The sequence below is a fragment of the Salvelinus alpinus genome, chromosome 9, assembly GCF_045679555.1.
Source record: "Salvelinus alpinus chromosome 9, SLU_Salpinus.1, whole genome shotgun sequence".
NCBI classification, from domain to species: domain Eukaryota; kingdom Metazoa; phylum Chordata; class Actinopteri; order Salmoniformes; family Salmonidae; genus Salvelinus; species Salvelinus alpinus.
In genome coordinates this window covers 83100190-83126756 of record NC_092094.1, presented here as the reverse complement: position 1 = coordinate 83126756, position 26567 = coordinate 83100190, and the positions used below count along the sequence as shown (strand labels likewise).

The 26567-nt window shown below is 42.1% G+C and overlaps 2 protein-coding genes across 3 annotated transcripts in view; one reads left to right on the top strand and one right to left on the bottom strand.

The window, feature by feature from the left end:
* Positions 1 to 4217, top strand: part of fsip1 (fibrous sheath interacting protein 1) — a 52584-nt gene extending 48367 nt beyond the window's left edge. For both annotated transcript variants that reach the window (XM_071327463.1, XM_071327462.1), the window contains exon 11: positions 2094 to 4217. In XM_071327463.1, the coding sequence (XP_071183564.1) occupies positions 2094 to 2336 (243 nt within the window). In that variant the 3' untranslated portion in view covers positions 2337 to 4217. The remainder of the gene's footprint in view (positions 1 to 2093) is intronic.
* A 9296-nt stretch (positions 4218 to 13513) lies between these two features.
* On the bottom strand, positions 13514 to 26144 carry LOC139530776 (thrombospondin-1-like). The gene is made up of 22 exons (XM_071327461.1): positions 25923 to 26144; positions 25699 to 25779; positions 25000 to 25559; positions 24637 to 24712; positions 24336 to 24428; positions 24113 to 24222; positions 23664 to 23789; positions 22947 to 23043; positions 19464 to 19637; positions 19182 to 19358; positions 18915 to 19088; positions 18535 to 18815; positions 18200 to 18418; positions 17999 to 18106; positions 17444 to 17603; positions 17207 to 17325; positions 16504 to 16738; positions 16111 to 16338; positions 15715 to 15986; positions 15503 to 15600; positions 15256 to 15395; positions 13514 to 15154 (listed from the first exon to the last, which is right to left on the bottom strand). Exons 2-22 carry the CDS (start codon positions 25760 to 25762, stop codon positions 15147 to 15149), a joined length of 3519 nt encoding a protein of 1172 aa, XP_071183562.1. The 5' UTR covers positions 25763 to 25779; positions 25923 to 26144; the 3' UTR covers positions 13514 to 15146.
* Between the last annotated feature and the right edge of the window lie 423 nt (positions 26145 to 26567).

Below are 26567 nucleotides of genomic sequence, written 5' to 3'. Positions count from 1 at the left end.
TGGGTTATTTGGTTTCAATTGTTTGACTTGGGTTAAACGTTTCGGTAGCCTTCCACAAGCTTCCCACAATAAGTTGGGTGAATTTTGGCCCATCCCTCCTGACAGAGCTGTTGTAAATGAGTCAGGTTTGTAGGACTCCTTGCTCGCACAAGCTTTTTCAGTTCTGCCCACAAATTTTCTATGGGATTAAGGTCAGGGCTTTGTGATGGCCACTCCAATACCTTGACTTTGTTGTCCTTAAGCCATTTTGCCACAACTTTGAAAGTATGCTTGGGGTCATTGTCCATTTGGAAGACCCAATCGCGACCAAGCTTTAACTTCCTGACTGATGTCTTGAGATGTTGCTTCAATATATCCACATAATTGTCCTACCTCATGATGCCATCTATTTTGTGAAGTGCACCAGTCCCTCCTGCAGCAAAGCACCCCCACAACATGATGCTGCCACCCCCGTGCTTCACGGTTGGGATGGTGTTCTTCGGCTTGCAAGCCTCCCCCTTTTTCCTCCAAACATAAAGATGGTCATTATGGCCAAACAGTTCTATTTTTGTTTCATCAGACCAGAGGACATTTCTCCAAAAAGTATGATCTTTGTCCCCATGTGCAGTTGCAAACCGTAGTCTGGCTTTTTTATGACGGTTTTGGAGCAGAGGCTTCTTCCTTGCTGAGCGGCCTTTCAGGTTATGTCGATATAGGACTCGTTTTACTGTGGATATAGATACTTTTGTACCTGTTTCCTCCAGCATCTTCACAAGGTCCTTTCTGTTGTTCTGGGATTAATTTGCACTTATCGCACCAGAGTACGTTCATCTCTAGGAGACAGAACGCGTCTCTTTCCTGAGCGGTATGACGGTGTTTATACTTGCGTACTATTGTTTGTACAGATGAATGTGGTACCTTCAGGGGTTTGGAAATTGCTCCCAAGGATGAACCAGACATGTGGAGGTCTACAATTTCTTTTTTGAGGTCTTGGCTGATTTCTTTTGATTTTCCCATGATGTCAAGCAAAGAGGCACTGAGTTTGAAGGTAGGCCTTGAAATACATCCACAGGTACACCTCCAATTGACTCAAATGATGTCAATTAGCCTATCAGACGCTTCTAATGCCATGACATAATTTTCTGGAATTTTCCAAGCGGTTTAAAGGCACAGTCAACTTAGTGTATGTAAACTTCTGACCTACTGGAATTGTGATACAGTGAATTATAAGTGAAATAATCTGTCTGTAAACAATTGTTGGAAAAATTACTTGTGTCATGCACAAAGTAGATGTTCAGAACTATAGTTTGTTAACAAGAAATGTGTGGAGTGGTTGAAAAGCGAGTTTTAATGACTCCAACCTAAGTGTAAACTTCCGACTTCAACTGTACATGCGTATGATACGTCGAACACAATACATTCATTCGACCTGGTGAAAATCAGTTTTTGGGACCTTACTTGCTTACCACTTTTTCCATGTGCTTTCTTCCTTCACAGAAAATTATGACCTCTTCCTAAATATTTGGTCAAATTATGCATTTTTAAAGATGGTTTCCTAGAAACAAGGTTGCCTCAACTTTCCCCTTTTGCTCAACTTACCCCACTTTGAAAATGAATCCTCATTGTTAAGTTAAAGAAAAGAGCCTTGATAATACAGAAGTTGCCAAAGAGTTGACATTTGATTTCTGTCATTTGTGTAAGCCATTTCTGTGCATTGGCTATCTCCTTGAACTCCCTGCATTTCCAAAAGGCTCTGTGAAGACCCTTACTTATCTGTAGAAAAACAACCTCTCGTCCAACTAGAAGTGTTTTAGGCAACTGGAAATTTGTTTAGTTGGGCTGTCCAACTATTTTGTGGGACGCAGTCCCACCAAGCACAGGGACGTCTGTGGCAGGTTCATTAATCATCTTGAAATACCACTGCTATCAATGGTAGAGCATTTTCATCAGAGTTTATCGGAACCAAATCATCGGCCTACTGAACAATGACTACAGTAGGAATACTGCTGGGAAGTGATCTTAGACACCTTCAGTGTTTCTTGTTCAGTATAGTATTTTGTCTCTCTGTCTTTGTCACTGTCTCTATCTCTCTCTCTTGCCCTCTCTTTTTCTAGTTTGACAAACCAATACTACTGGAGGAGCAGCTGATGACTCTGTTGGAGGAGTATGAGATATCACAGAGCTGGGGACATGGTCTGGGGACAAGGGACACATCACCCAGGGACAACTCTGATACGGAGAGCCTGCCGGACAGCACCCCCCGTCTCTCTGACTATATCCTGTCAGAGTTGCTTAGAGATGCATACACCACCAGCTTTAGCCAGTTGGACAAAGCCACCACTATGTGTTCACCATAGAGTATTAACACATACTGTATGTTGGGTGTGACAAATATAGAAATGTGTATATTTACTGTGCATTCAGAAAGTATTCAGACCCCTTGACTTTTTCCACATTTGATTACGTTACTGCCTTATACTAAAATGGATGAAATACATGTTTTACCTCATCAATCTCATACAATACCCCATAATGACAAAGCAAAAACAGGTTTTTAGATTTTTTTTCCATATTTATATATAAAAAAAATAAACACAAGTATGCAGACCCTTTACTCAGTACTTTATTGAAGCACCTTTGGCAGCAATTACAGCCTTGAGTCTTCTTGGGTATGACGCTACAAGTTTGGCACACCTGTATTTGGGGAGTTTATCCTATTCTTCTCTGCACATCCTCTCAAGCTCTGTCAGGTTGGATGGGGAACGTTGCTGCACAGCTATTTTCAGGTCAGATGTTCGCTCGGGTTCAAGTCCAGGCTCTGGCTGGACCACCTAAGGACATTCAGAGACTTGTCCCGAAGCCTCTTCTGCGTTGTCTTGGCTGTGTGCTTAGTGTCGTTGTCCTGTTGGAAGGTGAACCTTCGCCCCAGTCTGAGGTTCGGAGTGCTCTGGAGCAGGTTTTCATCAAAGATCTCTCTGTACTTTGGTCCTTTCATCTTTCCCTCGATCCTGACTAGTCTCCCAGTCCCTGCAGCTGAAAAACATCCCCACAGCATGATGCTGCCACCACCATGCTTCACCGTAGGAATGGTGCCAGGTTTCCTCCAGACGTGACGCTTGGCATTCAGGCCAAAGAGTTCAATCATCAGACCAGAGAATCTTGTTTCTCATGGTCTGAGAGTCCTTTAGGTGCCTCTTGGCAAACTCCAATCATGGCATGTGTCTTTTACTGAGGCGTGGCTTCCGTCTGGCCGCTCTACAATAAAGGCCTGAGTGCTGCAGAGATGGTTGTCCTAATGGAAAGTTCTTCCATATCCACAGAGGAACTCTGGAGCTCTGTCAGAGTGACCATCGGGTTCTTGGTCACCTCCCTGACCAAGGCCCTTCTCCCCGATTGCTCAGTTTTACCGGGCGGACAGCTCTAGGAAGAGTCTTGGTGGTTCCAAACGTCTTCCATTTAAGAATGATGGAGGCCACTGTGTTCTTGGGGACCTTCAATGCTGCATAACTATTTTGGTACCCTTCCCTAGACCTGTCCCTCGACACAATCCTGTCTCGGAGCTCTACGGACAATTCCTTCGACCTCATGGCTTGTTCTTTGTTCTGACCTGCACTGTCAACCTTGGGACCTTATATAGACAGGTATGTGCCTTTCTAAATCATATCCAATCAATTGAATTTACCACAGGTGGACTCCAAGTTGTAGAAACTTCTGAAGGATGATCAATGTAAACAGGATGCACCTGTGCTCAATTTCGAGTCTCATAGCAAAGGGTCTGAATATCTACGTAAATAAGATATTTCTTTATTTTATTTTATTCTAAAAACATGTTTTCGCTTTGTCATTGGGCTATTGTGTGTAGATTGACGAGGGGGAAAACAACATTTTAATTCATTTAAGAATAAGGAATAATAACGTAACAAAATGTGGAAAAAGGGAAGGGGTTTGAATACTTTCCTATTATGCTGTATATGGTTATATGGTGCTAACAACCAGGCCTGCGGTCATGTCACCAGAAGGGCAGCAATATGGATTTCTTCCAGACAGACTCTCCCACACCAACTAACACACAATGACTGTATGAATCACTGAGTCTTGTTAAACTGTGTAGTGTATAATCATAAGAATAACTATATTATACAAGAATTTTGATGTTTGTCAAGGCTTTATAGAATGTCTTTTGATTTCCTAAATGGCGTGATACATTATGAAACTATTAAACCTGTAACTAATCTTTTTATCGCTCTATTGTGCCTTTTTACAATGATTGCTCCCCTCGGTCTGTATATTCTACTTGAGTATTTCCATTCATTTACACTTTCCTGTAGCGCCAAATGAGGAGTCAGAACAGTAGGAGAGCCCATTGTATTAACCCTGCTAATGTAGATGAGAACAGACCGTTTCTGGTCTCTTTAAACTTAACAACGGATTTATTTGACCGCACAATGTACCTCATGCATAATCATTTAGCTGTGAGCAGTGGGAGTGTGGGCCTGTTGGACAGACAGACCCCCAGGAACCAAACTGCCCAATGATTTCACTACAACAGTTTCACTCCAATTCACTTAGTCAATCTATATGTGCAGTTGAAGTCGGAAGTTTACATACACTTAGGTTGGAGTCATTAAAACTCGTTTTTCAACCACTCCACAAATTTCTTGTTAACAAACTATAGTTTTGGCAAGTCGGTTAGGACTACTTTGTGGATGACACAAGTAATTTTTCCAACAATTGTTTACAGACAGATTATTTCACTTATAATTGTCACGTTCTGACCTTAGTTCCTTTTTTATGTCTTTGTGTTAGGTTGGTCAGGGTGTGAGTTGGGGCGGGTATGTTCCTTTTTCTATGTTGTTATATTTCTGTGTTTGGCCTGGTATGGTTCTCAATCAGAGGCAGCTGTCGATCGTTGTCTCTGATTGAGAATCATACTTAGGTAGCCTGTTTTCCCCATTTTGGTTGTGGGTGTTTATTTTCTGTGTAGTGTCTGTTCACCTTGCAGAACTGTTTCGTTTTCTCCTCGTTGTTATTTTGTGTAGTTTTCAATTAAATTATGACGAACACTTACCACGCTGCATTTTGGTCCTCTTCTCCTTCACCAGACGAGAATCGTTACAATAATTCACTGTATCACAATTCCAGTGGGTCAGAAGTTTACATACACTAAGTTGACTGTGCCTTTTAAACAGCTTGGAAAGTTCCAGAAAATGATGTCATGGCTTTAGAAGCTTCTGATAGACTAATTGACATCATTTGAGTCAATTGGAGGTGTACCTGTGGATGTATTTCAAGGCCTACCTTCAGACTCAGTGCCTCTTTGCTTGACATCATGGGAAAATCAAAAGAAATCAGCCAAGACCTCAGAAAAAAAATTGTTGACCTCCACATGTCTGGTTCATCCTTGGGAGCAATTTCCAAACGCCTGAAGGTACCACGTTCATCTGTACAAACAATAGTACGCAAGTATAAACACCATGGGACCACGCAGCCGTCATACCACTCAGGAAGGAGACGCGTTCTGTGTCCTAGAGATTAACGAATTTTGGTGTGAAAAGTGCAAATCAATCCCAGAACAACAGCAAAGGACCTTGTGAAGATGCTGGAGGAAACGGGTACAAGAGTATCTATATCCACAGTGAAACGAGTTCTATATTGACATAACCTGAAAGGCCGCTCAGCAAGGAAGAATCCACTGCTCCAAAACCGCCATAAAAAAGCCAGACTACGGTTTGCAACTGCACATAGGGACAAAGATCGTACTTTTTTGAAAAATGTCCTCTGGTCTGATGAAACAAAAGTAGAACTGTTTGGCCATAATGACCATCGTTATGATTGGAGGAAAAAGGGGGATGTTTGCAAGCCGAAGAACACCATCCCAACCGTGAAGGATGGGGGTGGCAACATCATTTTGCGGGGGTGCTTTGCTGCAGGAGGGACTGGTGCACCTCACAAAATAGATGGCATCATGAGGTAGGAAAATTATGTGGATATATTGAAGCAACATCTCAAGACATCAGTCAGGAAGTTGAAGCTTGGTCACAAATGGGTCTTCCAAATGGACAATGACCCCAAGAATACTTCCAAAGTTGTGGCAAAATGGCTTAACTTCTCTGCGCTACGGATCCCTTTAGCGGGATCATTTTCCTAAACAACCGCTGAATTGCAGGGCGCAAAATATTACTAACAATATTTATAATCATGCAATCACAAGTGAAATATACCAAAACACAGCTTAGCTTGTTGTTAAGCCACCTATCGTGTCAGATTTTGAAAATATGCTTTGCAGCAAAAGCAATCCAAGCTTTTGTGAGTGTATCCATCAATGCTACAACAGCTAGCCCCAAATTAGCATGGTCACGAAAGTCAGAAAAGCAATAAAATTAATCGCTTACCTTGATAATCTTCGGATGTTTGCACTCACGAGACTCCCAGTTACACAACAAATGTTCTTTTTGTTCGATAAATATGACTTTTATAACAAAAAAACGCCATTTGGGTTGTGCGTTATGTTCAGAAAACCAAAACCTCGTTCCGTTCGACGAAAATTCTAAAAAGTATCCGTAATGTTCGTAAGAAACATATCAAATGTTTTTTATAATCAATCCTCAGGTTGTTTTTAACAAACATAATCGATAATATTTCAACCGGACCGTAACCTATTCAATAAAAGAGAGAAAGAAAATGGAGAGCTACCCCTCTCGCGCGCAGGAACTAATCAGAGGACACCTGACTAGTTTTGAAAAATCTTGCTCATTTTTCAAAATAAAAGTCTGAAACTATGTCTAAAGCCTGGTCACAGCCTGAGGAAGCCATTGGAAAAGGAATCTGGTTGATACCCCTTTAAATGGAAGAAAGACGGGCCAGGAAACACAGATTTAAAAAAATATATAATAAATAACTTCCGGGTTAGATTTCCTCAGGTTTTTGCCTGCAGAATCAGTTTTGTTATACTCACAGATAATATTTTGACAGTTTTGGAAACTTTGGAGTGTTTTTTATCCTAATCTGTAAATTATATGCATATTCTACGATCTGGACCTGAGAAATAGTCCGTTTACCTTGGGAACGTTATTTAAAAGGGCCGTTTACCCAGCAGCATACCACCCTGCATACCACTGCTGGCTTGCTTCTGAAGCTAAGCAGGGTTGGTCCTGGTCAGTCCCTGGATGGGAGACCAGGTGCTGCTGGAAGTGGTGTTGGAGGGCCAGTAGGAGGCACTCTTTCCTCTGGTCTAAACAAAGATCCCAATGCCCCAGGGCAGTGATTGGGGACACTGCTCTGTGTAGGGTGCCGTCTTTCGGATGGGACGTTAAACGGGTGTCCTGACTCTCTGAGGTCATTAAAGATCCCATGGCACTTATCGTAAGAGTAGGGGTGTTAACCCCGGTGTCCTGGCTAAATTCCCAATCTGGCCCTCAACCTTCACGGTCACCTAATAATCCCCAGTTTACAATTGGCTCTTTCATCCCCCTCCTCCCCCCTGTAACTATTCCCCAGGTCGTTGCTGCAAATGAGAACGTGTTCTCAGTCAACTTACCTGGTAAAATAACGGTAAAAAAATAAAAAATAAAAAAATAAAAGAAATAATAATAATCTGATCCCTAGCGTCAAGAGGTTTTAAGGACAACAAAGTCAAGTTATTGGAGTGGCCATCACAAAGCCCTGACCTCAATCCTATAGAACATTTGTGGTTAGAACTGAAAAAGGAGGCCTTTAAATCTGACTCAGTTACACCAGCTCTGTCAGGAGGAGTGGGCCAAAATTCACCCAACTTATTGTGGGAAGGTTGTGGAAGGCTACCCAAAACGTTTGACCCAAGTTAAACAATTTAATGGCAATGCTACCAAATACAAATTGAGTGTATGTAAACTTCTGACCCACTGGGAATGTGATGAAAGAAATAAAAGCTCAAATAAATCATTTTCTCCACTACTCTTCTGACATTTCACATTCTTAAAATAAAGTGGTGATCCTAACTGACTGACAGGGAATATTTACTAGGATTAAATGTCAGGAATTGTGAAAAACTGAGTTTTAATGTATTTGGCTGAGGTGTATGTAAACTTCCGACTTCAACTGTATCTGAAGGGACACAGATGTTGCAATCTATCAAATTATTATTGCAGTTATTGGCAGAATAATACGGTTCAATCAGAGTGATTTGAGGAGCCAATGATGTCCTCTAGGTATGGTCTGCTTACCTTCATTGCATAACAATGAGGTCAACTCTGAGGTAAAGGGAGCAGTAGCAAGCTGGGGCTGTCTGGATTTGGATTTGGCATGAACTTGCAGTGTTGCCATTGACTGTCAGAGATGTGCCCTGTAAAATGACTGAATCAACATTCTGTTTGTAGAAAGTACAAGCTCAGTGTCTCTTCTACAGAAGCCAAACAGCAAAGGCTGTAGGTCTGTGGAATGCCTCAGATAGGTGTGACTCTATAAGCTATTTGAGGTTTCATTCACTGGTCAATTCCAAGAAAAATAGACACAGTGCTATGTGGGTTATATTGTGTAATAGCTCTACATTAGTAATAGTACACTGAGGCTGTACCCGCTTTAAGTTTTAGCAGTGGTCAAGTAGGCTGCTGTGGCTATTTGATCATAATGTAGGCCTACCAGAGTGGCCTACCATCAAAAACAATGGAGAAAAACACATCCCATAACATTTTAACATGGAAATAGCTGTTATATCATTCAGCCTACAGTAGCAGCCAATGTGTGGTGTTCAATGACTACATTCCATGAGACTTTAAAAAATTAAATACATCCAGGGCTTGACATAAACCTGTTTAGGAGGTGACTTAAAATGTTATGTTTGATGCAATAATCCACTTTACAAAATAAATGCATTATTATTCCCATACCATTATTACAGAGAATCAGACAAATTATGCTACGCACTCCCTATTGGCTACTTATCTTATTCAAGACCGTCTCAAAATACAACACTTCCCCTAAGACATAAAATAGCTCTTTACCTGATTTGCCTTTCAAAGATGGATAGAAATAGACACGTTTTGTGCTCTTGTTGGAAGCAACCACTCCCCCATTGTTGACCCGAAATGAGCTATAACTTCTTACTACTCGAAAGTCATCTTTATTCTCGCTCAGAAATCTCCCGTGGCTTATTTTTCAAATTGTCATGTTTCGTTTCTAAATGTCTGCGCAAGAGTGAAGGTTTCCTGCAAGAGAGTAACGGTTAATGTGACTGGATGTTAATTATTTGACTAGGCTACCTGTATTTGACATTGTTTTGTTATTTCGCTGAACACTAGATGGTTTAATTTTATTTTTGGCAGCGAAACGAGGCTACTCAGGCAAGAAAAAACTGTTGTGTTTAAAAAAAAAAATGGTGAATCACATTTTTATTTTGCGTACCGGTGATGGCATTGCGCGTACCCCTGGGGGCTTGTATACCTTAGTTTGGGAATACGTGGTCTATCGTATCAAAATCTTTGGCCAAGTCAATAAAAATAGCAGCACAACATTGCTTAGAATCAATGGCAATGGTGACATCATTAAGGACCTTTAAGGTTGCAGTGACACATCCATAACCTGAGTGGAAACCAGAATGCATACCAGAGAAAATACAATAGACATCAAGAAAGCCAGTCAGTTGATTATTAACAACACTTTTGATGAACAGGGCAAAATAGAAATAGGTCTATAACAGTTAGGATCAGCTTGATCTTCCCCTTTAAATAAAGGACGAACCATGGCTGCCTTCCAAGCGATAGGAACCTCCCCAGAAAGGAGAGACAGGCTTGGCGATGATAGGGCCAGCAACCTTAAAGAAGAAAGGGTCTAAAATATCTGACCCAGATGTTTTTTGGGGGGGTCAAGTTTCATGAGCTCCTTTTGCACCTCGTGACTGCCTGCAGGGAGAAACTTTGTAGCGGGTTAGGGGAAAAAGAGGGAGAAGCATCGGGGATAGTCGCATCAGAAGGAGTGGGAGATGAGGAAATGTGGGATGGGCAAGGAGGCATGGCTGAGTCAAATAGGAATCATGACTTAAGAGCTCAGCTATGTGCTTCTTGTCAGTAACAACCACATCATCAACATGAAGGGACATGGTTAGCTGTGATGAGGGTTTATTATCCAGGTCTTTAACCGTTTCCAGAACTTCTTGTGAGAGAACTGCCCCTTAAAGTAACTAACGTTGGCCTTCCGGATACCCTGAGTGCAAGTATTTCTCATTTGCCTGAACGAGAGCCAGTCAGCTTGAGTATGCGTGTGCCAAGCCTTTCGCCAAATGCAATTCTTGAGGTGGAGTAACTCTGGTTGAACCAGGGGCTGAACCTGTTTTAATTCTCATTTTCTTTATGGGGGCGTGTTTGTTAACAATACCACTGAAAATATTAAAAAGAAGGTCCAAGTGTCTTTGACAGAGAGGATCAAGCTGATTCTATACCAATTTACAGAGGCCAGATCTTGAAGGAAGGCTTGCCCATTAAAGTTTTTTAGCAAGCGTCTATGACAAATCAGGACAGGTCGTTTCACTGAGCAGCCATTACGAACACAGGCTGTAAAACAGTGATCACTAAATTCATTATAGAAAAAAAACAGACGGATACCTATCAGGATTATTTGTGAGGATAACATCAAGGAGAGTAACCTTTTCTGGGTGCCTGGAGTCATACCTTGTGGGATTGGTAATAATCTTGCTTTAGGACTTGGTCAGGTGGTTTAAGCATGTCCAAATTTAGGTCACCTAGCAGGACAAATTCAGACTTAGTGTAAGGGGCCAGGAGAGCGCTTAAGGCAGGTAGGGTACAGGCCGGTGCTGATGGAGGACAATAGCACCCAGCAACAGTCAACAAGGAGCTATTTGAAAGTTTAATGCTTAAAACCAGCAAATAATTTTTTGGGGGGAACTGAGCACTGAAGGTGATCCTTGGTAAAGATTGCCACTCCCCCACCTTTGGAAGATCTGTCTTGCCAAAAAAGGTTATAACCAGAAAGGTTAACATCAGTGTTCAAAACACTTTTTCTTAACCATGTCTCAGTAATGACCAACACATCTGGATTGGAGCTGTGAACCCACACTTTCAATTGATCCGTTTTAGGTAATAAGCTTCTAGTGTTAACGTGCAGAAAACCCAGGCTTTTACAAGAGCAGAAATCAGTGAAGCAGATATCAGAGCACAAGTCAGAATTGCAGCAAGCAACAGTAGATGAGCCAGGGTGTACTTGCACATTTCCAGATATCATCAACAGTAATACAATCAAGGCACGGCATAGTACAGGGAGAACTCTGCAGTGGTGATTTATGACATCTGAATGTGCATCAGATGGCAACAAGATCATATTGTATAGCAATTTCATCAGGTAACTTGAATACAAAGCCGGTGAGAGGTGGTTAGAATAGGATGGGAGGCCAAAAGTCTGTGTAACCAATAGATCGTCAGAGTCCCAAGTGTGGGAACAAACATAGTCTGTCCCACGGTTGGGTAAAAAAAGTTTGTAGTCAACAAACTATGCAAGAGTCATGAGGCAAATAGCAAAATAGCAAAATGCGCAAGAAAAAATATATATAATGACTTGAGGCTAGCCATTGTAAGTTCAGTGTCACTTGCCAAAAAAGTGTGTGTGTGCTTGAAGTGAGCGAAAGCTCGGGAGAGAGGGGGGAGTGTGGTGGGGGTACCTGTACCAGACAGAGGGAGACAGGGCAGATGGTGAACAGATCGCCAGGTGGAATCCAAGCAGCAGTGCAGCAGGCAATTGGAGTAGGTGTCACAACCACTTGGGAGAAGCTTTTATTTCTGGAGGCAGATTTGTTGTGGAAAATTCCAGTGGATGGTCTTTGAACAATAGGAGTGGGTTTCAAAGACTCCTGCCACTTGTTGGGCCCAAAGGCCTCGACACCTTTCACTTCAAACCTCAGCGCTAATTGAAGTTGTATCTGGTCTGTCCTAGCAAGCCTGGCAGCCTTAACTCAGCATTCAGTCCCCATAAAATAAAATCTATCATTGTCATGTACTTTATTTATTTATTTTAAATGTTTTCTTCTTTTCTTTCAAAATAGCACCAGACCAAACACTACTCACTCAGTTCCAGGTTGGATGGTGTCCTCAGGTCTCTGCTGTTTGTTTGCTAGAGCACCCTCCATATTGCTTGGAAGCAGGTAATCTTGGTTGCAGTAATCTATCTGGTTAATTTTGTCCAAAATTAGGTTGTAGGATTGGAGTTTTTATCTGGAGCGAAGGCCATGCAGTGGAGGGTAGCATCCTGCATATGTCCTTGTCGAAAAATTCAAGTTTATCTAACTCCAAATCTATCCTTTTGTAAAATCAAATTTCAATAAATCAAATGTATTTATAAAGCCCTTCTTACATCAGCTGATGTCACAAAGTGTTGTACAAAAACCCAACCAAAAACCCCAAACAGCAAGCAATGCAGGTCTAGAAGCATGGTGGCTAGGAAAAACTCCCTAGTAAGGCCAGAACCTAGGAAGAAACCTAGAGAGGAACCAGGCTATGAGGGGTGGCCAGTCCTCTTCTGGCTCTGCCGGGTGGAGATTATAACAGTACATGCCCAAGCTGTTCAAATGGTCATATATTACCAGCAGGGTCAAATAATAATAATGACAGTGGCTGTCGAGGGTGCAACAGGTCAGCACCTCAGGAGTAAATGTCAGTTGGCTTTTCATAGCCGATCATTCAGAGTATCTCTACATGTCAAAAACATGTTGAAAAATGTGAGAGCTCGCATGCAGCTGTGTCTCTCTTTCTCTCTCTGCACTCTCTCTCATAATGGGGACAATTTGTGTAAGTACTTCAGCTCTGATTGGTAATTGTGCACTGGTCTGTGTAGAGTACTGCCTGTCCATGCAATAAAATCTTAGTCCAATGCGCTGTGCCTACAAGAAAAACTCTTGCACAGTTAGTTTTGCATACTAAATCTTGCATAGTTTGTTTTGTTTCAGTATATTACATTGAAAGTGGCTAATATTGTGTTGATTCGATCACAATTCCCACAGTAGAGCGAAACGTTTATAGTGTTAACTAAAGGGGAAAACTGTCAAGTTGAGGGAAGTTTGATCTCGTGCTCCTCTGCAGGGGCTCATATTTATTCTGTGTGGTAGTCCTAGGGAAGCTGTGCGCCCATGTGCAGCTTAAAGGGAACATTGCTCCTGTGATTGTTGAATGTGATTAATGTTCTAAAACTGGGCCTTAGTTCATTTAAATTATCATGCTGTTGACTCTCAAGGATACTCCCTTTCTCAGAGAGCTCCCAGGAATCAAGTCATAGATTCCAGCAGTTGACAGAATATGGCATCTTTCCCTGTAATACTTTGTAATACTGTAGTTATTAAAACTGAGAATATATCCACAAGCAAGCAAAGGACACTCAAACAAAAATTTTTTTCCCTTGTGTATTTATTGTTTGGTTGAGATTACAAAATAACTGACAGAAGTAGAAACAACATTTGGGGAGTAAAACTATGGTAATTTTTTTTATAGACGAGCATCACTAACAGTAAAAAAAGAAAGGAAATATACAAAACAAAACAATATTCAAAGATATCCTCATGTCAGTGTGCAAACAAGTTTATACAAACAGAAACACAGGTCACGTTTCTTGATAAATTATTTAAATAGCATTTATCTACACATATGAAATAACCTCTTAACATAGAACAGACAATCCTAACAATAATTTATCCATTACAAATGCACAGGACATACATAAAGCACACCATATTTATGAAAACGTTTTTATCAATTGCTTTCTTGTTGAGGAATTTTCTGCTACAAAAATATCTTACAGCATACAAATGATTGTACTACAGTGAAACACACACAAAACAGCCAACCAAATTCTGCTGCTAAAAAGGTACTATCATGTTTTGTTGGTTTCAATAAAAAAAGAATGAGGTAATATTTGTACATAAAGGTTTTCCTTTGTTTTTACCATCAGAAATGTACACACATTCTCAAGCACACAAGTCAGACATACTGTGCAAAAGAACAATGAGATTTAAACGACACCTAATTAGTCTATTTTGGAAGGTTGGTGTGAGGGATAATACTGATAGTACTGAACACTGTTATTAGAGGACTTTTTAGAGGGATTTATCCCGGTTTCAAGATTTCAATTATTTAGAACAGGTTTCTATGAAAATAAGACACAGAGATGAAAAAAGACAAGAGATATCCTAACTCTAGGATCATGTGTCAATACTCTCAAATGGTAACAAACAAAATATGTAATAAGTTATATACAACCTTAGTAACCATAGTCCTTTTAAGGCAGGTTAGACTGACCCATGTGGTTTTTGTCCCTCCACTTATGTCTATACTAAGATGAGAGAAAACAAAAAATATCTTCCTGGAATTCTGGCGAAATAGCAATTGTGTTGTTGTTGTTCGCTAGTAGTCTATATTGGCTTTTGGTGCAAGTCCTGGTTCTATGCTCCTTCCATATATCATCTAGAGTTCTTTCCTGAAAACCACTTGGCAAGCCTGGTCAAACCCTGAGGACATACTTCATACTGAGCTGAACTTCAAGTGTCTACTAAAAGCCAATTAGTTACCGAATATAACTATTTCTAGACTCTAGTTATCTAGAATTTGAAATTGCTAATGCATTGACTACAATTGGCTTAGGTGCCTTTATCACAAAGCTCTTCATGGGTAGCATTCACTCTCTTTGATGGTAACAGTCAATCCATACTGTCCATGGTGCCTCCACAGTTCCTTCAGCAGGTATCTCTGGCCCATTTGTAGAACATCTACTGCTTTCTTCATTTGGAAACAACTCAAGTCCTTTTGAGTCCACAGCAGATCTGAAGTAATGCTCAAAAATAAAGAAAATACTCTTCCCTTTGGACCTCCATCCAGAGAGGGATACCAACTAGTTCAGAAGTGCAGAGATATGGGTCTGAGTACAGCTAGAGAAACAGAAACTTCAGAGACGGAGAGAGACCGATTTCTTCACTGAGCAAAGTTATGCTCAACCTGCTGTTAGTGCAGGGGTCTAGTCATCACAGGGCAGTCAGTTGGCCTATGTCCTGAGGTCAGTCTGCCTCAATGCTACTCGCTCTCCATTCCACCAATGTGCACGTCACAAAGTAAAGAGTAATAAAGATATGGTCCCAGGTCATACGTTACATGTATATTTGAGCAGGTAGATACATTCTTCTAAGAGCCTCTCTCTGGTCTAATTTAAGAATCTGGAGGAAAAAGAGAAGAAAAAAATATGTTAAATCCCTGTAAAAATTCAGACTCAAAGTATGTTTTTTGTTTGCCAAAACATTAATAAAAAACATCTTACCTCTGCATTCGTATTTGAGGTCTGAGAAGTATGTCATCTCCTGAGAGAAGACATACATGCCTAGTCTGCCACCAGCATAAGTCTTGTCGTAGATATTTCCAGAATCGGCCATGATTCTCTTGCCTTCATACATCACAACTCTAAAAGGAGGGAAGATGACATGAGATCATTAGCTCATGAAATCAGGAGTTTGTGTGGCTTTGGTAAAGGCGGAGGACATTCAGAGCTAAAGGTAATCTGAGCTCACCTGATGAGTCCAGACTTGGGCCTGTGGACCAGGTGCCATCTGTAGGCGGTGTAGTCTTTCCAGCCAATGTTCTTGGGGTCGTGCCACAGAGTACGTACCTAAGAGGAGGAATAACAAAAATACATGAGAAATGTTTCCTACCCAGTGGTTTTCTCTCTCACTGCTCTTAGATATGGCCTGTGCTCGTAATGTGAAGGGAATGCTAAGCGTACCTGTCCAGCAGTGTCACCGGTGTGCCAAAGGGCGTTCCTCAGATGCTCCCCAGGTCCTGTGGTGGAGTTGACTACTTTAATGGACACTCCAGAGTAGCCCTGAGCTCTGGTCGGGGTGTGGGACCAGTAGGTCTGTGTGATCTGCTTCCACATCACCACATAGAACCTGGAGCTGGACTGGTAGCCAAACACAAAGCCAGCGTAGTCATCATCCCTGTCTGTGTTGATGAAGAACGTTCCACTGAAGTCCACTGCGTTAAACTCATCGAACCCTAAAGACAACAAAGAGCGATGGTTAGGACTTTTCTCAATGAACCCATGATCTACAAATGGTAGTTTTTTTTGTAGTTGTTTTCCTTAGTTCCAAAGGTGTTATATTATTGGTGCAGTACATACCAACAGCGATGCCAGGGTCACAGTTGACAGTCTGCACCAGCTCTTTGCCCTGGTGGCGGACCACCCAGTTGGGGTCGATCTGGGAGGTGCCCTTGGGGTCCAGCGGTACCATCTGGAACCTGCGGAAGTCCGTCTCGCTGATGGCAAAGTTCTCAGGGCACACATCGTAGATATCAAGTATGTTGTCTTGGTCAAAGTCATCTTTGCAAACATCTCCACGACCATCACCTGACAGGAGGAGGCAGAGACAAACACTTTGACACTCCGGCATGGAGACAACAGGCTGCCTATGTTAATCTCTGTGACACTGCACTTCTGTAGCGAGTACTGTATCTTTCTAGATGAATCGTTCTATAGGTCAGTTGAATTGAGCTACTGGAGAGTGTGACTCACCATCAGAGTCCAGCTGGTCAGGGTTAAAGGCCAGCCTGCAGTTGTCCTTGTCGTCAGGGATACCGTCGTTGTCGTCATCGTGGTCGCAGGCGTCACCCTTGCCATCTTTGTCGTGGTCGGCCTGGTTGGCGTTGGGGATATAGGGACAGTTGTCCAAGTTGTTCTGATGACCGTCCTCATCAATGTCCTGGTTGTTGTCGCACTTGTCTCCCACACGATCTGAGTCAGAGTCAATCTGGAGGACAACACAATTCATTTAGTCTTCACAAAAGCACATTCTTACACACTTGTATAAGAGAAACTGCTCTCTACTTCAATGCACTCAGACATGATGAATGTATTTCACCACTCATCTCCCTTAACATGAGAAGCGCTATTATTTCCCTCATCTTAAATGTACCCCATTGTCTTCAGGTATTCTAGCAATGCCTCTTCAAACAAGAATCCTGTGTCCTTTCACCTTGGCAAGACTACACACATGCACATTTCTTCAAAAAGTGTGAATGAATAAGGGGAGGAGGAGCATTGCACTCATTTTTCTCACAGCTTTCTCATTCCTGTCTTTCATTGAAACTGACCACTGATGCATTATGTGGCTACTGTCCTAAAAGGCAGGGGGGCCTATGAAAGTTCTACATCCCTCTAAGGAAGATATTTGATAAGATTGGGTTCTTATGTATTAGAAGATGAAAGCTGCAGTTACCTGGTCTGGGTTGTGCTCAAGAGGGCAGTTGTCACAGTGGTCTCCCACTCCGTCCCCGTCAGTGTCTCTCTGGTCCACATTGTAGACATAGGGGCAGTTGTCCCTCTCATTTAGAATACCTGTGAAGTGAACACACACTTACATCAGTCTATGATACCTTTCAAGAAGGACTTTGATAATGACTGAAAGCACTGAGAAATGTAATTGTCTGGTGCTGGAGTAATGATGATCTCTTACCATCACCGTCAATGTCAATAGCACAGGCATCTCCCTCTCCGTTGTTGTCTGTGTCGACTTGGTCAGGGTTGCTCTCATGCACACAGTTATCACAGCGATCACCAACGTCATCTGTGTCCACATCATACTGAGCTGGGTTGTAGACCATTGGGCAGTTGTCCTATTATTAACATGTTTGTTAAAGAATACCATTAGTACATTGAAAATACAGTATTAGAGAGTCTATAGTATTGGAAATGGGAAAAACTCTGACTTTACAGCTGGCTAATGTGTAAGTTATTGTGCTGGAATCTGATATTTAACTCTGAGAAACCTAGTGTTTGCTTACCACATAATTTCTCCCTGGCCTATTTACAGTATGCACACTATGAATTATGGGCATAAGGCCATGCTGTTTTGCACTTTTGGCCACAAGCCCAAAATGATATTATGTCTCATATTTCTCCCTGACTCCTCCACTTTCTCTAGCCTAGAAGAGAAATGTTTACTGATTGCTATGTTTAGTTTCTCTGTGGATAACAAAGTCCTGAGCGAGAGGATGTTTTGATGTCTCACCCTATCATCAGGGATCCCATCGTTGTCATCATCGTGATCGCAAGCGTCACCAAGCCCATCTTTGTCATGGTCCTCCTGCCCAGAGTTGGGAAGGTTTGGACAGTTGTCCTGCAAAAACAAAAGGGTTGGTTAGAGAGCCATAACCACAATAACACAGTTTAGAATCTAGGAATAGACTGTGTGTAGTGGGGTCCTTCCTACTTTCTTGCAGTGGTAGGTGGCGTTCTCCACACACAGGAGGTCTTTGTTGGGCCATCCATCCAGGTCGGTGTCATCTCCACAGATGTGGCCATTGCCAGCGTAACCAGGTTTGCACTCACAGCGGAACATGGTGTCGCTGAACTGACCCAGGTAGATACAGTTAGCATTCTTGTTGCAATCATGGCTGCCGTCTTGGCAGGGGTTACGGGGTGTGCACACCTAGGGGGAAGGGAGAGATATGTAGGGTTAAGATGTGCTTCTGAGCTCCTAGCATCAGAATAAAAACGAATCCTCGCATTCTTGTATTTTGTCGCAGTAGTCAAAGACTGTCTCACCTGTTTCTTGGCTGTGGCCTGCTCCACTCCCCTCCCGAAGGGCTGTGGTCCTGAGTAGCGAGTGGGGCAGGCAAGGCAGTTGTAGCCAGGCTCAGTGTTCTCACAGCGGTGGACTCCGTTGAGTGTGAAGCACGCATCAGGGACCTCCTTGCACTCGTCGATGTCCTTGCAGTTGATGCCGTCTCCGGTGTAGCCCACTGGGCATGAGCCACACTTCCAGGAACCATCATCAAAGCTGGTACACTTAGCTCCAGCAAAGCACGGGTTGGACAGACAGCCATCTGTAGACAGAAGCATATTTTAAATACTGAACAATATTGGATTTGTATACTGTTAGGTAAAAATAACAAATGCCATAATCTATTGATAAAAATGCTTACTGATAGGGCAGTCCTCTTTGCCACACAATTGGGATGTTTTGGTGTCACCCTGACATTCCTTCCCTTTGTACTTGGGGGCGGGGTTGTTACAGAGACGCTGGCGAGTCTGGAGTCCACCTCCACAGGTGACAGAACAGGTGTCCCACAGAGACCAGGGTCCCCAGCCTCCGTTAACTAAAGGACAGAGAGAGAGAGATGAGTTACACCTGTATCTCCAGACAGATGGATAGATATGTGCATGTGTTTAGATGCTGCTCTTCTGCATACTTGGACAAGGTGATTCCTGGCAGACCTCTGTCTCTCGGCCCTGTCCTTGGCAGTCTCTGCCTCCCATCTGGGGAGTGGGGGAGTTGCAGAGGCGGATTCGGGTGATGACTCCCTCACCACAGGTCACAGAGCAGGAGGACCAGGGAGACCAGTGGCTCCAGCCACCATCCTGCTTAACTGTAGAGGACAGACATGTCATAATTAATTAATGTGCTATTACAGTACATATGAGAAGGATGTTACTGAGAGAGACTGTAGAGTAGAAATGGTAGGTTTACTCACAGCGCTTGTCACATTCCTGAGGGTAGCAGTCGCGGGTCTGCACAGAAGTGCCTTCGCAGTTGCTGTTGATGCGGTCGCAGGAGCGACCTCGCTGCTGGATACCCCGTCCACAAGACACAGAACAATGGGTCCATTCAGACCAGGGGGACCAGCCATCCTCAGCATAGTCACTCGCTGGGGGCAGAGAGATAATGAGAGAGCTATTACCACAGCAGAGCTCAGCCAGGGGGGCAAAGGATTTGTGAAGAACAGTGCCTTTTTAGAATCAGTTTAACCCAGGAGATTTGAGACTTGGCATTCCAAGGTCAGGGAATGTGAAGGACTGAGAAAAGTTAATGAAAAGTAAAATGGAAGATATTTGGCAAGTTAAAATACACCTCATAGGCAGGTTGTCAAAAAAGTTTAACTTCTAGGGCCTCCTAAGTGGCGGAGCGGTCTAAGGCACTGCATGGCGTCACTACAGACCCGAGTTCTATCCCAGGCTGTGTCGTGACCGGGAGTCCCATAGGGTGGCACATAATTGGCCCAGCGTCGTCCGGGTTAGGGGAGGGTTTGGCCGGGGGGCTTTACTTGGCTCATCGCACTCTAGCGACTCCTTGTAGTGAGCCGGGCGCCTGCAGGCTGACTCCAGTCGTCTGTGTTTCCTCCTACACATTGGTGCAGCTGGCTTCCGGTTTAAGGGGGCTGGTGTTAGAAGCGCAGTTAGGCGGGTCATGTTTCGGAGGATGCATGACTCGAACTTCGCCTGTCCTGAGCCCGTTGGGGAGTTGCAGCGATGAGACAAGATCGTAATTGCATCGCAATTAGATATCACGAAATTGGGGGGGATATACAGTTGAAATCGGAAGTTTACATACACCTTAGTCAAATACATTTAAACTCAGTTTTTCACAATTCCTGACATTTAATCCTAGTAAAAATGGTCTTAGGTCAGTTAGGATCACCACTTTATTTTAAGAATGTGAAATGTCAGAATAATAGTAGAGAGAATGATTTATTTCAGCTTTTATTTCTTTCATCACATTCCCAGTGGGTCAGAAGTTTACATACACTCAATTAGTATTTGGTAGCATTGCCTTTCAATTGTTTGACTTGGGTCAAACGTTTCGGTAGCTTTCCACAAGCTTCCCACAATAAGTTAAGTGAATTTTGGCCCATTCCTCCTGATAGAGCTGGTGTAACTGAGTCAGGTTTGTAGGCCTCCTTGCTTGCACACGCTTTTTCAGTTCTGCCCACACATTTTCTATAGGATTGAGGTCAGGGCTTTGTGATGGCCACTCCAATACCTTGACTTTGTTGTCCACAACTTTGGAAGTATGCTTGGAGTCATTGTCCATTTGGAAGACCCATTTGCAACCAAGCTTTAACTTCCTGACTGATGTCTTGAGATGTTGCTTGAATATATCCACCTAATTTTCCTGACTCATGATGCCATCTATTTTGTGAAGTGCACCAGTCCCTACTGCAGCAAAGCACCCCCTCAACATGATGCTGCCACCCGCGTGCTTCACGGTTGGGATGGTGTTCTTCATCTTGCAAGCATCCCCCTTTTTCCTCCAAACATAACGATGGTCTTTAAGGCCAAACAGTTCTATTTTTGTCTCATCAGACCAGAGGACATTTCTCCAAAAAGTACAATCTTTGTCCCTATGTGCAGTTGCAAACCGTAGTCTGGCTTTTTTATGGCGTTTTTGGAGCAGTGGCTTCTTCCTTGCTGAGCCGCCTTTCAGGTTATGTCGATATAGGAGATAAGGCAAAGGGTGGCTACTTTGAAGAATCTAAAATATATTTTGATTTGTTTAACTTCTCTAGGATAGGGGGCAGCATTTTCACGTTTGGATGAAAAGCATACCCAAATTCAACTGCCAGCTACTCATCCCCAGAAGATAAGATATGCATATTATTAGTATATTTGGATAGAAAACACTCTGAAGATTCTAAAACTGTTTGAATCATGTCTGTGAGTATAACAGAACTTATTTAGCAGGCGAAACCCCGAGGACAAACCATTCAGAATGTTTTTTTTGAGGTCACTCTCTTTTCTATGGATTTTCATTGGGAATACAGATTTCTAATTGACCTTCTTGCAGTTCCTACCGCTTCCACTGGATGTCAACAGTCTTTAAAAACTGGTTGAGGGTTTTTCCTTTGTGTAATGAAGAAGTACGGCCATCTTGAACGAGGGTCACTCGAAGTGTCCTGTTTGTTAGAGGCGCATGACCAGAAAGCTAGCTACAGTTTGTTTTAATCCTGTATTGAACACAGATCATCCCGTCTTCAATTTGATCGATTATTTACGTAAAAAAATACCTAAAGTTCTATTACAAAAGTAGTTTGAAATGTTTTGGCAAAGTTTACAGGTAACTTTTGAGATATTTTGTAGTCATGTTTCACAAGTTTGAACCGGTGTTTTTCTGGATCAAACGAGCCAAATTAATGGACATTTTGGATATATATCAACGGAATTAATCGAACAAAAGTACCATTTGTGATGTTTATGGGACATATTGGAGTGCCAACAACAGAAGCTCGTCAAAGGTAAGGCATGAATTATATTTTTATTTCTGCGTTTTGTGTCGCGCCTGCAGGGTTGAAATATGCTTCTCTCTCTTTGTTTACTATGGTGCTAACTCAGATATTAGCATCTTTTGCTTTCGCCGAAAAGCCTATTTGAATTCTGACATGTTGGCTGGATTCACAACCAGTGTAGCTTTAATTTGGTATCTTTCATGTGTGATTTAATGAAAGTTTGATTTTTATAGTAATTTATTTGAATTTGGCGCTCTGCATTTTCTCTGGCTTTTGGCCAAGTGAGACAGTAGCGTCCCGCCTAAACTCAGATTTTTGGATATAAATATGAACTTTACCGAACAAAACATACATGTATTGTGTAACATGAAGTCCTATGAGTGTCATCTGATGAAGATCATCAAAGGTTAGTGATTCATTTTATCTCTATTTCTGCTTTTTGTTACTCCTCTCTTTGACTGGAAAAATGGCTGTGTTTTTCTGTGGCTATGTACTGACCTAACATAATCGCAAGGTGTGCTTTCGCCGTAAATCCTTTTTGAAATCAGACATGTTGGCTGGATTCACAACAAGTGTAGCTTTAATTTGGTGTCTTTCATGTGTGATTTCATGAAAGTTTGATTTTTATAGTAATTTTATTTGAATTTGGCGCTCTGCATTTTTACTGGCTTTTGGTCAAGTGGGACGTTAGCGTCCCACATATCCCAGAGAAGTTGACACTTTTTTGGTTACTACATGATTCCATATGTGTTATTTCATAGTTTTGATGTCTTCACTATTATTCTACAATGTAGAAAATAGTAAACATAACGAAAAACCCTTGAATGAGTAGTTGTGTCCAAACTTTTGACGGGTACTGTATATATATATATATATATATATATATATATAAGTTCAACTTCTAGTTCAAAGTCCAGCTCACAAAAAAAAAGTACTACAAAAAATAATACTCACGGTTTCCACAACGTGGGCAGCACTCTCCATCAGGCACGGTGGCGTTGGCACAGGGCATCAGGGGGCAAGAGATTTTGCGACACACAGTGGCAGAGTTCTGTAGAGAAGATTGCTGGGATTAGTAATGGGTTTGTCTCCAGAGCAGACTGTCCGGCAACAGCAAAGGAAAATAATCTGGATCATTAACTTTGCATTACGCAAAAGCGCTTGCTGCTTTGCCAGGATTAATTGCTATGTTTGGGAACATTGGGATGATCTCTGGCTAGGGCAGGGGGTTCACCGCTATGCTACCACCCCAGTTCTGTGCACCTGCACTGGGTTCAGGCAAGCAAGGTGCTGGGGGGAAGGATAGTGGCAGTGGGAAAGGCAGAACAGAGGGTCTCAGCAAATGTCCTAATTAAAGACGCATTCTTGATACCTATCCAAATAGATAACCCTTAGTGAGAGAGTAGGTGAGAAAGAGAGGGGTTTGACAGGGCAGACCCCCCCCCACACTGCTTTATTGCCATTCTCTCTAACATCTCATTAGAGGTGAGGTGATGGATAGCAGACGGACACTGCCTGGTCACACAGGGGCTTTGGTTAAGTCTATAAACATAAGAGCCCATTAGCACCTTATTACAGAAGGGGTTTAGGAGCTACTGCCTGGTTTTCACACAGTTTACTACTGGCCGGATTACTGGATAACTGCATTCCAACAAGTGTCATGACACCTACCTGGCAGGTACACTCTGTGCAGTCGTCCACAGTCCACTCTTCTTTGTCCTTGTGCACAATGCCGTTGTGAAGACAGATCCCACTGTGGATGTTCATCTGGTTCATGAGCAGAGTGCTCTCCTTATTCTGCACAGAGAGGGGAGGTAGAGAGAGGAGCATGGTTTCAGACACGAGGATGGAAACTTTTACATAGCCAAGGTTCCAGTAGAAATGAATCACCTACCAACATTGTGATTAAGACATAGCTTGATTTAACTGAAGTAAATACAAATTAAATGACAGTCAAACATATTTGTGTACTCATATGGGAGTCATTAGGGATCTGGCAGGGAATGCCATTCCAGGGACAAGTGGCTGTGCAGTGGAGAGGTTTTAACTGGGAACAGATAGACTAGAGAGGGAGGGAGAAAGGATGACAGTGCGCAGACCAAGCTGCTTCCGGTGCTTACCACTCTGTTGAGCTCATTTGACAGCTGCTTAACAATCACACCAAGGCCCTTGAGCTCCTTGAACATGCTGGTGATATCCTCACAGGAAAAACCACAGACTTGCTGAATATCTGGAGAGAAGAAAAGCAATCAGTTAGTTACCTACCTCCTTCACATTAACAGTTGTACACAGACCAGTATTAAGCAAATTACTTTGTCCATGGAGTGTGAAGTCTGGTCTCACCTTTGGTTTTGTGGCCAGTGTAATCAGACCTTATTGCTGGGCTGGACCCATTTACTGGGTTGTCCAGTGTCATGACATCAGTCAAAGTTGCAGCTGGAGAAGAACAGACATATTAGTTTCCACAAACAGCATAATAACACCCACTGTGAATTGGCTTTAATGACCATAGCAATAGAGTTACTATTAATTATGTTTGTTAATGGAATGCATTTAGATGTGTACAATTAACAAGCATTGGATAACATATACCATACATAGTAATTCCAACATTTAAATACAAAAATAACGTTTATACACTTACAGTTTTGGCATCCCTTATTGCGTAAAATCGCCTCCAAAGTGGTTCCAAAAACGAAGCGCACGTTCTGAAGCACTCCCTGCAGACGTACACATTGCATTTGGAGTTAGTCCATATCCACACATTTACATCTTTTCAATACTTTTCCTAAAGGATCATAATAGCGTATTTTAATTTCAAACATTAGGCTACATGTCTGTGAGTGTGACTATCCTCGCGCACCAAACGCTGCGCTGCTCGCAATAGCCTCAGGACAAGGTAAGTTCACAGACTTACTCAGACTATGCTATAACTAACATTTATTTGTATACAATTACAACATTATTAGCAATGTATTTATGAAGTCATAAATTAATTCATATTTACCATAAATCTATCTTTCACAGCTCCTTTTCCGATCCTCAGACGGGCAATGTCGGCAACCTCATGCGTCAGGACCTTTTGGATGGGCACATCCATTTCTGATATATTGATCTCTTCACACCCGACGAACAGCTGGGCACGATCCTCCTGAATGAACAGCGTGATATTCTTCCAGTGTCCAGTCGCTAGATCCGCATCTTCTATGGACACTACCTGTTGCTTGTTCCCGGTAGAGTATACCACATCCAGAGTTTGCGCCTTGCCATTAGAAATGATTTCGAATATCGGTCCTGATCCGTCATCCTTCTCCACAGTCAAAAGACTGCCCCTGGTTTTCTTGAACTGCTTGAAGTTGACCAGGAGAAGGAATCCCCTCTCAGCTTGTATCGAATCAATGAGGTCCCTGAAGGAGATCTCGGGAACCGGGGGGATCAGGTCTGCGTTCAGTATCTTATAGGCTGGGCTGTAGGGATCTGCGCCTTTTACCAAGGTAACTCCTTGGTGCCTTTTGTTCACTTTCACAAGCTCGAATAGGTCGTATACACTGTTATCATCTCTACTCTCTGTGAAGGGAGAAACTGTAGTGAGTCTCTATGGGCAACTTTAAGTTCACAGATAAACTATTGCCAGACCTTTTAACAGAATAATTCCATTGTTGATTTGAATATTTCTATATTTAATAAAACATTTACAAAAACTCACCTGCCACCCTGCTGCCCTCACAATTCCAAAGCACCAAAAGGAGAAAGACTCCTGTCAGCTTCATCTTGAAACCCCAGAAATCTGTTTAAACCAGAAGGTAGAAACACAGTTAAATAGGTATTGTCATTTACACACTTCTAAAGATTCCAGTCCAATTATAAAAACGTAATAAAAAGCTTATAATATATTATTCGAAGAAAATATTATGATTAGAATTTACCGACCTGAATAAAATAAATAAGTCACTGATGGATAAGTTGAAGAGCTTCGTTGTCCCGTTATTTCTTCTTTAATTCTCCAATTTATTCCATGTGTTAAATAGTCTTAATCTTAATGTTCGCTAAAAACTCTCAAGTTCGTTCTGTCTTTATTCCGATGCTCAGACTATTCTACTAACACTGTGGACATAAGTGCTATTTAAATAGTTTCGTGACATTCCTGAGACAACACTTCCTCCAATCAGAGCGCAGAAGGAAAAAGGGACGAGCTTATTACCTCAAGAAGCTGAGCGTAATATCCGAGACATATTTTCAGAGCCGATTTCCATCAGCGGATAAATATTTTATAGATGGACAGGGGCCAAGTGGGGCAACCCGTCATTTCCTGTAAAAAGGAGCCTACCTTATTTGTGAAATATGCTTCTCTCTTTATTTTCATTGTCGCTTTTTAATACATTTCATATAAAATGGATCAGAATAAACCATGTAGATCCCCTTAAAAAAACATATGGGTGAAGTTGTTAGGCCCTATGTTATGGAGAGAATAATATAGAAATGGAAAAACATTAACTTTAATAAGCTATAATGGAAAATATATCATATCAATGTATGTGAATAGGCCTATGTCTGCTTTTTGAGAGGATGTGTATT